General features: G+C 36.9%; 1 protein-coding gene across 3 annotated transcripts in view; it reads left to right on the forward strand.

Moving 5' to 3' along the window:
* PAPSS1 (3'-phosphoadenosine 5'-phosphosulfate synthase 1) overlaps positions 1 to 13,497 on the forward strand; it is a 103,568-nt gene that overhangs the window by 42,924 nt on the left and 47,147 nt on the right. For all 3 annotated transcript variants that reach the window (XM_003899065.4, XM_009207320.3, XM_009207322.4), the window contains exon 6: positions 11,242 to 11,355. In XM_003899065.4, the coding sequence (XP_003899114.1) occupies positions 11,242 to 11,355 (114 nt within the window). The remainder of the gene's footprint in view (positions 1 to 11,241; positions 11,356 to 13,497) is intronic.

A 13,497-nucleotide genomic window follows, 5' to 3' on the forward strand; every position in this document is an offset into this window, starting at 1 on the left:
GCTTTAAATTCCTAATCACTTCTTTGGGGCCCTATTTAGAATAGTATCCTTTGGGTTTGACACTTTACCTATGTATAAGCTCTTTTTTTTCTTCAGGGAGGAGGGTAATTTTAAGTTTTTCTTGAAACAAAACAAAACAAAACTTGGTTTTGAGAAAATTTTGCAGCTCTTCACTTATTTTTTTCACTAACATTCTTCCTGTTCCAGGATTCAATCCAGGATTCTACATTGTATTCAGGGTTCAGTTGGTTTTTAACTATAATTCTGTATAATGAAAATACAGATTCCTGTGGTATTTGTGATGCACAGGACTTTGCATCTTGCTTTTTTTCTCTGATGGTTTAAAAACTGAAGGTAAATTGACACTCTGTGATTTTAGGATCATACTATCCCATATTCCCCTAACTGGTTACCACACCTCCAGTTCTGTGTGCCCTTTTGTCCATCCTATGATATTCACAAAATCATCTTTCTAAAGTGTAGTCGAAGCATTTCCCTTTTTTGCTCTAAAACACTTACTGATTTTCCCATTGTTTATGGAATTGAGACGATTTGTATGCCAGGTGTGGTGGTTCACACTTGTAATCCCAGCACTTTGGGAAACTGAAGCAGGAAGATTGCTTGAGGCCAGGAGTTCCAGACCAGCCTGGGCAACATAGTGAGATCCTGTCTCTGTCTCCGAAAAATTTTTTTAAAAAGTAGTCAGGTGTGGTGGCATGTCCCAGCCAATCAGGAGGCTGAGGCCGGAGGATCTCTTGAGCCCAGGAGTTTGAGGCTGCAGAGAGCTATGATTGTGCCACTGCCCTCCAGCCTGGATGACAGAGTGAGACCCTGTCTGAAATAAAAAAATGAAATAAAATAAAATACATCACTGAAAATAAGATAAAATAAAGAGGAGAGATGATTTGTGTTCACAATTCTTCATAGTTTGGTGCTATTGCTTGTCTTATCTCTGTGGTCTTAGTTAATGCCTTTCTCCTAATTTATTTGTACCTAATTAATGATTATGCTAATTGTTCTTCCTTTCATATGGATACTAATCTATATTATGCCTGCTAGACAATCTGATGATTGGACAGTTTCATTGAAAAAGAAGGATAGATAAGAAATTAACATTTGCTGAGTCCTTATTATAAGGGACATATATATATAGTATGTTGTCTTTTAAAATAACTTGTTCTGTTTATTTCAGTTGGAGAAATGGCCTTTTTTCCTAATTTAGCTTCCAACTATCTCTCACCTGAATTACTGTGGTAGTTTTCCAAATGGTCTTTGTGTTAAGCTCTTTTCATATGTTGTTTAATTTTATTCATACAGTAAACATTTGAAGTGGTTCAGAGAAATGAAGAAACTTGTTCATGGACATGTTGGATTCTGCATCTAGAATTTCAGTCATTTTCTTACACCTCTGGCTTTTACTTTCAGGAGTGTTCTCCTTACACTTAAGTGAGATGTAATTAAATCTATATCCAGTAACGGATACTGATTGTGTTCATTTAGGAGAGATAAATTTTCTTTTGAAAAACTGTTAATTTTTATCTTAAAGGTGGGTGGTGACAAAAGAAGAAATGCAAATGCCTACTTAATTTGATAGCTTTCTTTTGGTGTCACCCTCCTTTTCAATATTTGTTACATGGTTTTCTGAATAAATGACTTCACTTCCCAATGAAAGCATGCGTATTTCTCTGTTGTACTTAGTTGATTTTTTTAGTTAATTTAATCGATGGCGCTATATGTGGTAGGCACTTTTGTGAACACTGGAGATGTGGCAGTGAATTAAGCAATAAACATTCCGGCCTCATGGACCTTAATGTTTGGTCTTCACCACTGTTATTTTGTTTATAGTGTATAGACTAGAATGACCATATATAGATTCATTTATTTCTCTTCTGTTATACTATGATGTAGAATTTTAAAATGCAGTTGAAGGAAGAAATACACATATACACACAACTATATCTGGCATTTATTTTCTTTTGGTTGTTTTTCTCACTAAGTTGAATCCCAGTGGGCATTAGGGCACATGGAGAAACCAGTGAATACCTGACATTCAGCTCAAAGTTTATCCTTAGAGATGCCAGTTGTGCATTTGCCCACTGTACTTCATTGCAAAGTGACTTGCTATAATGTGTACTTTTCATATCGAACTCCCTCTATCCAGGGGTAGCAAATTCAGTTCATTCAATTTCATTGTTATCACAAAGACATTTGCTAGGTTTTCCAAAGGTGGGCTATGGGAGGATACATAGTACAATCTAAATATAGATGGGGAGGTGAAGGGGATGAATATATCACGTACAATGTTGCTTTAAAGCAAGGAATAATAACTAAATCTATGTAGCTTTAGAGTATGTGTTTGAGTAGGGAGGTGAAGGTTAGGGGTCCTAGATTAACCAGCATTATGTAAAAGAATATATAAACGTGTGTGCTGAAAGAGAATGCCATGGGCAGTATATTAGGGTTCTCTAGAGGGACAGAACTAATGGAATATATATACACACACATATATATACACATATATACACATCATATATACACACACATACATATATACATATATATATGAGTTTATTAAGTATTAATTTGCATGATCACAAGGTCCCACAGTAGGCCATCTACAGGCTGAGGAGCAAGGAGAGCCAGTCTGAGTTCCAAAACCGAAGAATTTGGAGTCTGATGTTTGAGGGCAGGAAGCATCCAGCATGGGAGAAAGGTGTAGGCTGGGAGGCTAGGCCAGTCTCTTTTTTCACATTTTCCTGCCTGTTTATATTCTAGTCGTGCTTGTAGCTGATTAGATGGTGCCCACTCAGATAAGAATGGGTCTGCGTTTCCTAGCCCACTGACTCAAATGTTAATCTCCTTTGGCAATGCCCTCACAGACGCACCCAGGATCAGTAGTTTGTATCCTTTCCATCCAATCAAGTTGACACACGGTATTAACCGTCACAGGCAGAGATGGAGACCATCAACAGTAGCTTATCAGTTGAACTCTTACTATGTGTTAGGCCCTGTGTTAGGTACTGCAGTGGCATTGTTGCATCCAATTTACATTGAAACTGATAAGTATTTATAATTATCTTCATTTTGCTGATGAGGAAACAGATTCCAGAGGTGAAGTTATTTCTCCCAGATAGTTCAGTTAGAGAGAGTGAGGTTTGCACACAGTTCTGATTGATTCTGCAGCCTACACACTCATGTTTCTACTACACTGCCTTTACTAGTATCCAGATTCTTTCCATTTCTAGTTTATTTCTGAAATAGAATCTTTTCTCTGACTCTCTTTCACATTCCTTGATCAGTTGTTCCCTACCTGTAGTTGGGATTAAGAAATGGAAGCGGCATGGGCATTTTGTTGACCTTAGAAAGATTATTTCTTGAGTACTTTTAAAGTACTTGAACAGATCAAAGACAACACTATCTGGGTTGGAAACAATGTTCATTAAAGAAATAAACTGCTCATACCTGTGCCCAGCTAGTGTGAAATGCTTGTTCTGTGTAAGTGCAATAAGAAAGGTGTTTGTGGGTTATCTAATTTTCCTTGGAAAGAGGCACATTTTGCCTAGTGAATTATGATTTATGTAAGTCCTAAAACGTAAATCTAAGTGGTAAAGGGTTATACTATATATAATGACAACTTTATTTCTAAAATAAGCTAAGTACATTTTATCCCTTTTCAAGCTTAGTTTTGTAAGACTTTTGAAGACTTTTTTCCTCACAATAACCAGTTTGTTTAATCTCTGATATCATCTGGTATCCAGTGATTCAATTTAGTTTTGACCCTAGGTATCTGGAGTTAGCTCAGCCCTCACAGGTTAAGGGCTCACTCCTATACACTGCCCTGTTTTAGATCCCAGCCCAAATGGGGTGCCCAGGCTACCCACTTTCTTGCCTGGCTGATTATGAATCCAAGGTTTCCTACCTCCCTACCTTGTCCCCACACCAGGTTTGATCATTGGCTAGGACAACTCACAGAACTGAGTAAAATGCTTTATTTGCTACTCCCAGTTTCTTATAGACTCAGTAACAGCCAGATGGAAGAGATGTGCAGGGAAGGGGTGGCAGAGCTTCCATGCTTTCTCCATGATCTTCAACCCCACCCCCCACCCAGTACCTCCGTGTGCTCACCAACCGGGAAGCTCTCTGAACCCCATCATTTAGAGGTTTTTATGTAGGCTTTAAGTTGCATGTTTGATTAAATCATAGGCCATTGGTGATTGAACTCAATCTCTGTAATGCCTTTCTGCTCCCCAGAGGTCAAGGGAGAAGAGTGAGGCTGAAAGTTTCAACCCTGTGATGGTGACTTGGACTTTCTGGTCCCAGCCGCCATCATGAAGCTGTCTTCAGCCAAGAGTCCTCTCCTCAGCACTCCAGAGACACATTGATCACTTAGGGGATTTCAAGGGTTTTAGGAGCTCTGTGCCAAGAACTGAGGACAAAGACCAAACACTGTATATATTTCCCATTGTATACCACTTTTTATTAGAGAGAAGAAAGTACTATAGTCTGGGACTTCCCAGAGAATGAAGGTGTTTGAAAAGCACTGTCTTCATGGAAATAATAGTGGTAGGTAGAGTTTGCTTTTATCTGTTGCTCTGTATTCCTTTGGAGAGACTCTTCGGAAGTGAATTGTAACTGGAAGAGTTTAATGGTCTTCAGTAAGATACAGTATTTCATTATCCAAGAAAAATGTTTTTAGTATGCTGTACAATGGATAATATAGGATGATGAGTCCTTTGGTTACCATGGGTACTTTACATAAAGTTAAGAATTCTCTGTCATTTTCTGGGTTGCCTTCTCTTTCACTGTGACTATGTAATATAATCGGGATAGATAAAGTGGTCATTCATATAAAGACTGCATTTCTCAGCATTTTCTCACAGCATCTTCATTTTCTTTGTTTGGTATGTATTTATTTAAGAAAATAGAAGACACTAACAAATCAGGATTTTTTATTTTCCTAGACCCTAAATTGGTCACTAGATGGCCTGCTAGTATTGCATTTTAACTTGGCTTGTTATGACATAAGGAAGTAGACTTCTTGCTGCTGGTTTTAATCTAAAGTGATATTTTAAATACTGTTTTAAAATCTACCAGGAACTCTAGATTTACTAGTGCTATAAATTATTTAAAGGTTTGTCTTTTTAAGAAATGGTGGTCTAGTGCCCTAAGTGGGTTTTATGCTGCACATAAAAGCCAGACTTTGCAGCTTAGTTTTTAAGTGTTGCCAGAATGTCGTTTGGTGTTCATGCTTTGGATGCATGTAGTTTAGATAATAGAAATTTAATAGTTACATAAAAATATGAATGTGCCCTTGTGTTCAAATCTGTTGGGCAGATTTGGCTCAAGAAAAAAGTACAGAAAGTATTGAAAGGAAAACTTAAAATGTGGAATCATTGTATTAACATGTTCAGAGTTCTTTAGGAAGATTAAAATGAGAGGCGAGAGCTACCACTTTCATGTAGTGCGGGTTGTTTGCCCTGCCTGCCAGTTTCCAGGTGAAAACAAAAACAGTTGTCTGTTTCTAGATACAACATATGTTAGATCTTAGACTGTCAAAGTCAAACAAAAAACGTTCTGGGTACCCTGTGTTACATTTTAAAATTAAATTAATACTTATAAATTTATAATATCTCTAGACTTACAGGTTACAGAATTCACCTCTCATTAATAGTAGAGTGTAGGTCGTTTACTGATCCCCTGCCCAGGAGGACTCCTAGGACCTCCCTGAGCCCCCTTCAGTGCTGGGTGACTGGAGCTTTCAGATTGGAGGTGAGGTGTCCAGGTATGTGCAGACTTTTTCCTGGCCTGGCTTGGGATCTATTTGTGTTTTAAAGGACATTTCATGAAACAAAGGGTTTTATATGTACAAATTGAAGAAAAGCACGTTGTTTCTAATAGCTCTGTCTGTGGAAATCCTAATGAATCCCAAATAAAGTGGATAGCTCATGTGGCAGGGACTTCAACTTTCTGTTGTCCAGATATCTTGTCTCACTTTGAGGTGGTTTTGCTCCTTTCAGATGTTTAGTAGTGGTTTTGGAAACTGAGATTTGTCACTGGAATGTGCTAGAAGCTGGCAGCATCTGCATGTTTAAGATTCTTTTTATATTCCTGTTAGAGACTGAGTCCTTTTGTCTTTACACATAGAATCTGTGTATAACACATTTCCACAGACTGAGCAGATGCTCCCAGTTCCTCTTGATTCATGCTATTTTTGCATTAATTCCCAAAACATTCACTCTATGTATCTTTTTTAGAAGAGAAAAACAGTAGCAACCTTTTGAATGTTTATTTTGGCATTGGTTAGGTATGAGAAGAATTTTGTATTGAAGTTGTGAGGCTAAAATCCATTTAAAAATATTGTTGGTGTGAATTTTGAAAAGGGAAGAGTTTCATGAAATGCTTCTAATGAAAACGTTATTTTGACTCAAAAACAAAATAATGAAAAAATTTCCTTTCTTGAAAAGAAAGTGGTTATAACCTTTGTTAATACATGTAAAGTAGCACATTAATAAAAAATTTATGCTCAATTATGAATAACTTTATTAGTGCACAAAACATTTCAGTAATTTGATGGGGCTTACAGTATAGATATTGTCGTTTTCGTGTTCAAAATAGTTACCTTGGAGACAGATTTGATCGCAAATTATTTGTACATTTTTTTTTTTTAACTTGGGGATGTAGTTGGAAGGTGATGGTAGACATCTAGACATCATCTATGGAAATATTCGTTAGTGCAGAGTTCTTATTTGGGACATCTCTTCAGAGGAAGCAGAGATGCACCTGAGTGTGCTCTAGGCGTTGTGGGGGCTTCGGGGTGGAGGGAAGAGAATAGCCCCAGCCCTGTGCCTGGAGCATTGCGTTGGGCCATGCACACTGCTGCTGGTCTTCAGTCTTTGTGAGCTGAACTAGGGATGCTGGTTTAGGAAACCAGCTAAACATGCCTTGTTGTAGCCAGTAAAAATCAGAAGATGTGTCTGCTGCATGCTTTCCTCTGCTTCTCTAGGATTGTGACAATTTTCAGCAGTAAACCTAGGGGAGACTAGTCAAGCCCCATAGTCAGCGTACAAAAAGATATCGCATCCTTACAATAATATACATTTCAAAGATGGCAAAGAAAGTTTTATATAGAGTTTTTCTTATTGAAGTTGAGAATGAGATTCTTCTCTTCTCTGGAGTCCTTTGTCATTTGTTCCCAGGCTGCGTATCCTGCTAAGGGATACTCAGTAGTGGAAATGGAGGTTCTTGATTATTCACAGTGGCAGGGTTTGGAACAGTCGGTTGCAAATTACTTACTTGTCTTTAGTAGAACTGTTTAGGCCTAACTGGAATATTGAATATATTTTATTTTTCTCTAGAACCTTGGCAACGCATTGAAAGATCACGTGCTGATTAAAAACTTGGGAATTATGTTTAATAAAATCATGAAAATAAGAAAAATTTGTGTGACAAAATACTTAATACCTTAGTTTTCAATATTTCTCAACTATATGACCTTGGAAGATATAGTCTAGTTTCTTGGGCTTCAATTCACTCGTCTGTGAAATGGGAAATAATTAAAGTGCCTGTCTCAGGATTGTGCAGAGGATTCTATGAGTAGATATATGCCGAGTGCTTAAACAGTTCCTGGCATGTAGCAAATGTAGTCTAATTATTGAGTATTCTTTTTGTGTTAAGTCCATTGAAAGACAGTATTGCAGGGATTTGGGTCAAGTCATTGACCTCTCTTGGGCCTCGATTTCCTCTGTAAAGAGGGGATAGCAGTAGTTTCTTCTGCCTTCGTAAGTAGGACTGTGTGAAGATTAATGGATTAAAATTCACCTGAAGCCCTTAGAACAATGTGTGGTGGTGTAGTCAGTTCTCACTAATGTTATCCTCCACTGTTCAGGTACTTTGAGTCACTAGATTGTCACAACAGCCCTGTAACATGTATGTGTGTATCTTTCTGTATTTTTTTTTTTTTAAACAACTGGGGAGATACGTTGTAAGATGCTTAAGATTGCACTCTTAGAATTGGAACTCAGATCTTAAATATAAACAGCCTCTGCCCTCTTTTTTTACTTCATATTCTTAGTGATAAGAATATTGGAAATAACTGACCTATAGACCCCTGTTGCTTTTTGTATCTTGTTGGTTTTGAAGGTGTTATGCCCCTGAAGCTTTGTGATTATGTAAATATGTAAGTGTCGAGTGAAACCGTATCATACTCTTCCTCACAAAAGTCCTAATGAGTGCCTGACTTTTTGTGTAACTTGTTATGTTTAGTGTTTTCTCCCCCTAGTATAGAGGATTTCAATTCTTTACTTTGTAGCTGCAGAGAATCTGTATGCCTCAAGGCATCTGTGGAGGCTTTACATATCCAAGAAGCTAATTGAACATACGGAATGTATGTGTAGTTCACTTAATGCACATCATATTGTCATTCCAGGAAAAATTGACTCTAAATTATTATTTTCTACTTGAAATAATAGGCTTTGTACAGACTGCTAAACTACCATTTGTCCTGTGATGTGCCTATGGATGGAGACCAGATCAAAGGGAAGATAGAAAAATGGCAATGATAACCATATCTGGGATACAGGGTGATTTGTTTTTCTCATTCCCAAGTTCTCTTTGCTGCTATTTTATAATTTAAAATAAATGTATTAAAATAATTCTGGAGTTGGAAGATAAGCTGTATCTCATGCTGGATTTAAGGAAGAGTCCTTTTTTTCTTCTATATGTGATTTCTCCTCCTGGTATTATGTATAAACTATGTATATTTACTTGTCACTGCTTTGAACTCCTTGGCAAAATTTAAGACATGCCCTCTATAGTGTGGGTTCATTAGAAATAATCTGCCCCATTAGTACCTGGTTGTATCATTCATATTTGTATCTACAAAGAGCACACAGAAGCAGCTGGTGGAGCATTCTTCCTTCACCATTATTTTTTAATGCCCTCATGTGTTATTTACCCTCAGTAAACACAATAGTTAGCTTTCGGCTATGGATGCCTGCTGGAAGCTTAATTGCAGAAGATTTGGCAGGTATATGAAGTGTCTAATGCTGTGCTGGGTTTGTGCCTCACACACTTTTCTGCTTTCCTCCTGTGAACAGTGAGACCCTGGAGGGACAAGGGGCCTCCAGAAAATGCCGTTCATGTCTGCACCCGAGGAACAGCGCAGCTGGCTGAATTTGCTATTGTGTATAGCAGTGTTTATTTCTTATCTGTCTTTTGATTTTAACATTTCTTTTTCTTTTCCTTGATGTTTGTTCTTCTTTTATTTATTTATTTTTTAATTATTAGACAGGACAGAGACTTTGAATTTACCAGTAGGAGGAGCCTGATTTCAGCACATATTTAGCCATTGCTGAACTGTCTCTTGTTCTGTCTTTGAGGAAACAGGATGTGTGAGAAAGTAGGAGAAATGTAAGAGAATAGTTCTTTTTAGGTTTTCAGAACCCATAGTTGTTGATTGGTTGAGTGGTAGCACCTAGGTCTTTCATGAAGTCATGTGGCTTTGATCGACGTATCTGCCTTTTTTTTCCTACTGAACATATCATGTAAGACCAAATATAAATTGAAGTTTCTTTCTAAAGAAAGGAAAAATAGTGGAGAGTGTCCTTAAAAATCCAGTTCTTTCATCTTGAATTAATTTTTTGTTGTTTGTTATTGTTTTTTAAAAAAGCAGACTTTTTAAAAGAGAAGTTTCAGGTTCACAGCAAAATTGATGTCATGTAGTTGGAATCATATAGTCTGTACCCTTTTCAGATTGGCTGCTTTCACTTAGCAGTTCTCACTTAAGGTTCTTCCATGTTTTCATGGAGCTCATTTCTTCTTAGTGTTGACTAATATTGCATTGTCTAGATGTTCTACCGTTTGTTTATTCACCTACTAAAGACACATTGTTGCTGTCAACTTTTGGCAATTCTGAACAGAGCTGCTTTAAACACCCTGTGCAGATTTTTGAGTGGAGGTACGATTTCATCTCATTTGGGTGAATATCAAGGAGTGAAATTGCTGGTAAGAGTATATTTAGTTTTGTAACAAACTGGCAAAATGTTTTCCAAAGTGGCTGTACCATTTTGCATCCCCACCAACTATGAACGAGGGTTCCTATTGTTCCACATCCTTGGCAACATTAGATGTTGTCAGTGTTTTGGATTTTGGCTATTCTGATAGGTGTATTGTGCTGTCTTGTTTTGATTCGCAATTTCCTAAGGATGTTGAACATCTTTTCATATGCTTATTTATAATCTGTATCTTCTTTGGTAAGATGTCTATTCAGGTCTTTTGCCCAGTTTTAAATTTTGGTTGTTCATTTTCTTATTGGTGAGTTTTAATTGTTTATTTTGTATATTTTTGGATAACAGTCCTTTATCTAAAGATATGCCTTTTGAGCATATTTTTCTCCCAGTCTTTGGCTTATCTTCTCATTCTTTTGAGAATTACTTTATTTCGAATAACAAAGTGTTGGACACATCTATGAAAAGCCCTCCATCAGTGCCAGTTTTTCATGGTTGTAGAGGTTACCTGACAGATGTGTTTAAAGTGATTAGACACATTTAGTAATTATGCTTAGGGATATGTCAAGTGTTGTGAACAAACCTTGTAAAGAGCTCCTAATGAGCAGTATGTAAATGGTTATGTTGTTTTCACAAATATGTACTTGTAGTATAAATGGGGAAAAACACCATCCCAGTGTTTTATAAATGAGTACCTGGAGCTTGGATAAAAATTCCAGGCTGCATTTCATGTGGGATCAAAAAGTTCTGATTTTCAAACCACAGTGGTGGAAGTAAAGCTGACATTCTGGAATACTGTGTTGTGTGGGTAAAAGGTGGCTTTCCTGACAGTGGTGATAAAGGTATATATAAAAGCTGGAATAAAATGGTTTCATGATATGGTAAAGATAATAAGTGTGATGGTTCAGGTGGTTTTTGTTTGCTTGTTTCCAAATTCTTTTTGTTGTTACCTCTTACTTGAGACCACCTCTCATTTGTAGTTGCCTGATTTTGACATATGTAGTATATTTTAGGAATTTATTATTTCCCAGTAGATAATGGGACATTGTGCTTAATTACTTCTTGTATGTGGGATACTATCTGCTTGAGAGTATTGATTGAGGGGAACATAGCACTCACAGCCTTCTTTTATACTACTTTTTGGTTTCATTTTGAGAGATTTTCTTCATTAAGATACCTTTGGTGAACTCTTAATTCTTGAACCAAACATTTAAATTGTACTCCTGTTGTTATGTAGGATATTGTACCTGTGGATGCATCTTATGAAGTAAAAGAACTATATGTGCCAGAAAATAAACTTCATTTGGCAAAAACAGATGCGGAAACATTACCAGCACTGAAAATTAACAAAGTAAGTTCTTTGTTGCTTTTCACACCAAGTGATACAGCCTTATGTACAGTAGTTTGTTAAATTTGTGACTTACAGCAGTATTTGAGGCCTGGGGTGGTATTAGCTGGGGGGCAAAGATGTTGTAGTATATATCACAATTTCTAAGGATGGGGAATGTGTTTAATTTGTGCAACCACGTTCCCAAATTACCGTGATTTTGATTTGCTTTGAGTAATAATATTTATTTATTTTGAACTATCAAAGAACAAATATTATATGAGATCTTTAGGCATATCAGAAATAATGTGTCCTAAAAGGTCAAGAAATACTAATCCATAGTTATTAAGTAAACATTCTCCCCTTCAGACATATTTTCTAATCCCTTGCCAAAACTTGACTCTCTCCATCTTATATTGTTAAGAATAATTTTATTGTGTATCTTAGCTCTGATGATATCATTAGCTGTCTTTCCCAAAACAACTGCTTAGTTAAGCATGATGAGAATGGAAACTATAATTTATCATTTTCAAATCTTAGAGAATTTTAAGTTTTATAATTTATGTATACTTTAAAAAAAGGGAGATTAAAAGTATTTGGACTGGAAGCTGGATTCCCCATCCTTTCTTTTAATATAGTAAAAACCCAAAATACCCAGGGAAGTGCCACATCTGAAATTAAGGAGAAAGGAAAACAAAACAAAACTTCTAGGCTTGAAGAAAGACTCTTTAAGTCGTTACCGAAATCCCTGATGGGAGTAAATTATATTGGTGCACTTTGTGTGTGTGATTGGGTCTCTGACCAGAAACCAGGACATCCCAGGGAATGACAAGAAGGGAGAACACAGAGCAGAGCAGCTCAGGAAGTGAACTGTTACAAAAGAACAACAGAATTTGTTGTTTACAGACTGCATGGAGTGAATACACACAGACAAAGGCAGAGAGAAGGAGAATGAATGACTATAAATTTACATGTCAGATTCTAGAATCCAGAAAGACAGTAGATTTTTCTAAATGGAATGTTTTTTTCAATTCATTGGTTCTCAAATTTCTTCAGTTGGCAGAGCATCTGGAAGGCACACTGCCATTCTTTGTACCTCCTCACATGCCCTGTTTCTAAGTATGGTAGCATTGGAGTTAGGGCTTCAATATAGGAATTTTGAGAGGACACAGACGTTCAACCCCTAACAGATACCATCTAGAATTGAATTCCAGTAGAAACAAGTAGTAGCCACCATCAAATGTTTTGGAAAAAAAAATTTCTCCATGAATACAATTTTTTTCCTGTGAATTGAAGCAGGAGAGTACTTTACCAGTATTTGATTTTGCAGTGGAACACATTGGCAAACATACTCCGGGAGTAAAGAGTAGGCTGCATTTTACTGCACACCACTCGGCCAGGTGCTTTATCTTTCTCAATGGAGAGCCACTGCTGTATGCCCAGTTAAAAAATGAGCATATCCAGCTTACGTTAACGATAAGTACATTGTTCATTGGTCCTTTAATTTTCTGATGGGATATGCTAAAAATCTCAAAGTTCAAGAAATAATAGTCTTGCAAAATGAAGAGTACTCTGTCATGGGTAAAAGAGACTTTTCTTGGAAAATATTTTATTTAAATTTTCTCCTTTTTTTTTTTTTTTTGGAGACAGAGTCTCGCTGTGTTGCCCAGACTGGAGTACAGTGGCTTCCCTTTTTTTTTTTTTTTTTTTTCTAACAAGACCACAGAACAGAAGGTACTTAATTCTATACACATTTTTTTAGAATACAGAGAATACAGTACTTTATGGTCACTTTTTTTGCAAGTCACTTGATGGACCAAGGCTCTTCTTATTGTATGTCAAGTGACCTCAGCCAGTATTTCCGTTTTGAAGTTTAAATGGTCTTAGCTGGCCAGTGGGGTGATGCCTGTGTCTTTCCAACAAGATTTTGTTAATCTTGGAAAGATTCCTTGCTTCCTAGCTGAGCAAGATGTTCCAGGCTCACTTTGTACCCTCTAGTCCTATAATTGGACTCAGCCTTTTCTCCAACCAGCCCTAGTTCCTTTTGGAGATCATAAGCCGTGTGCTTAGGTGCACTGTAGAGGTACCAAACTGTCAAATAAAATGCAGCTTTATAGATAAAGTTGAAGTCTTCTCTGTGAAATGATTATGCCATCATTTTACATT

Source organism: Papio anubis, chromosome 3, assembly GCF_008728515.1.
Source record: "Papio anubis isolate 15944 chromosome 3, Panubis1.0, whole genome shotgun sequence".
Lineage (NCBI taxonomy): Eukaryota > Metazoa > Chordata > Mammalia > Primates > Cercopithecidae > Papio > Papio anubis.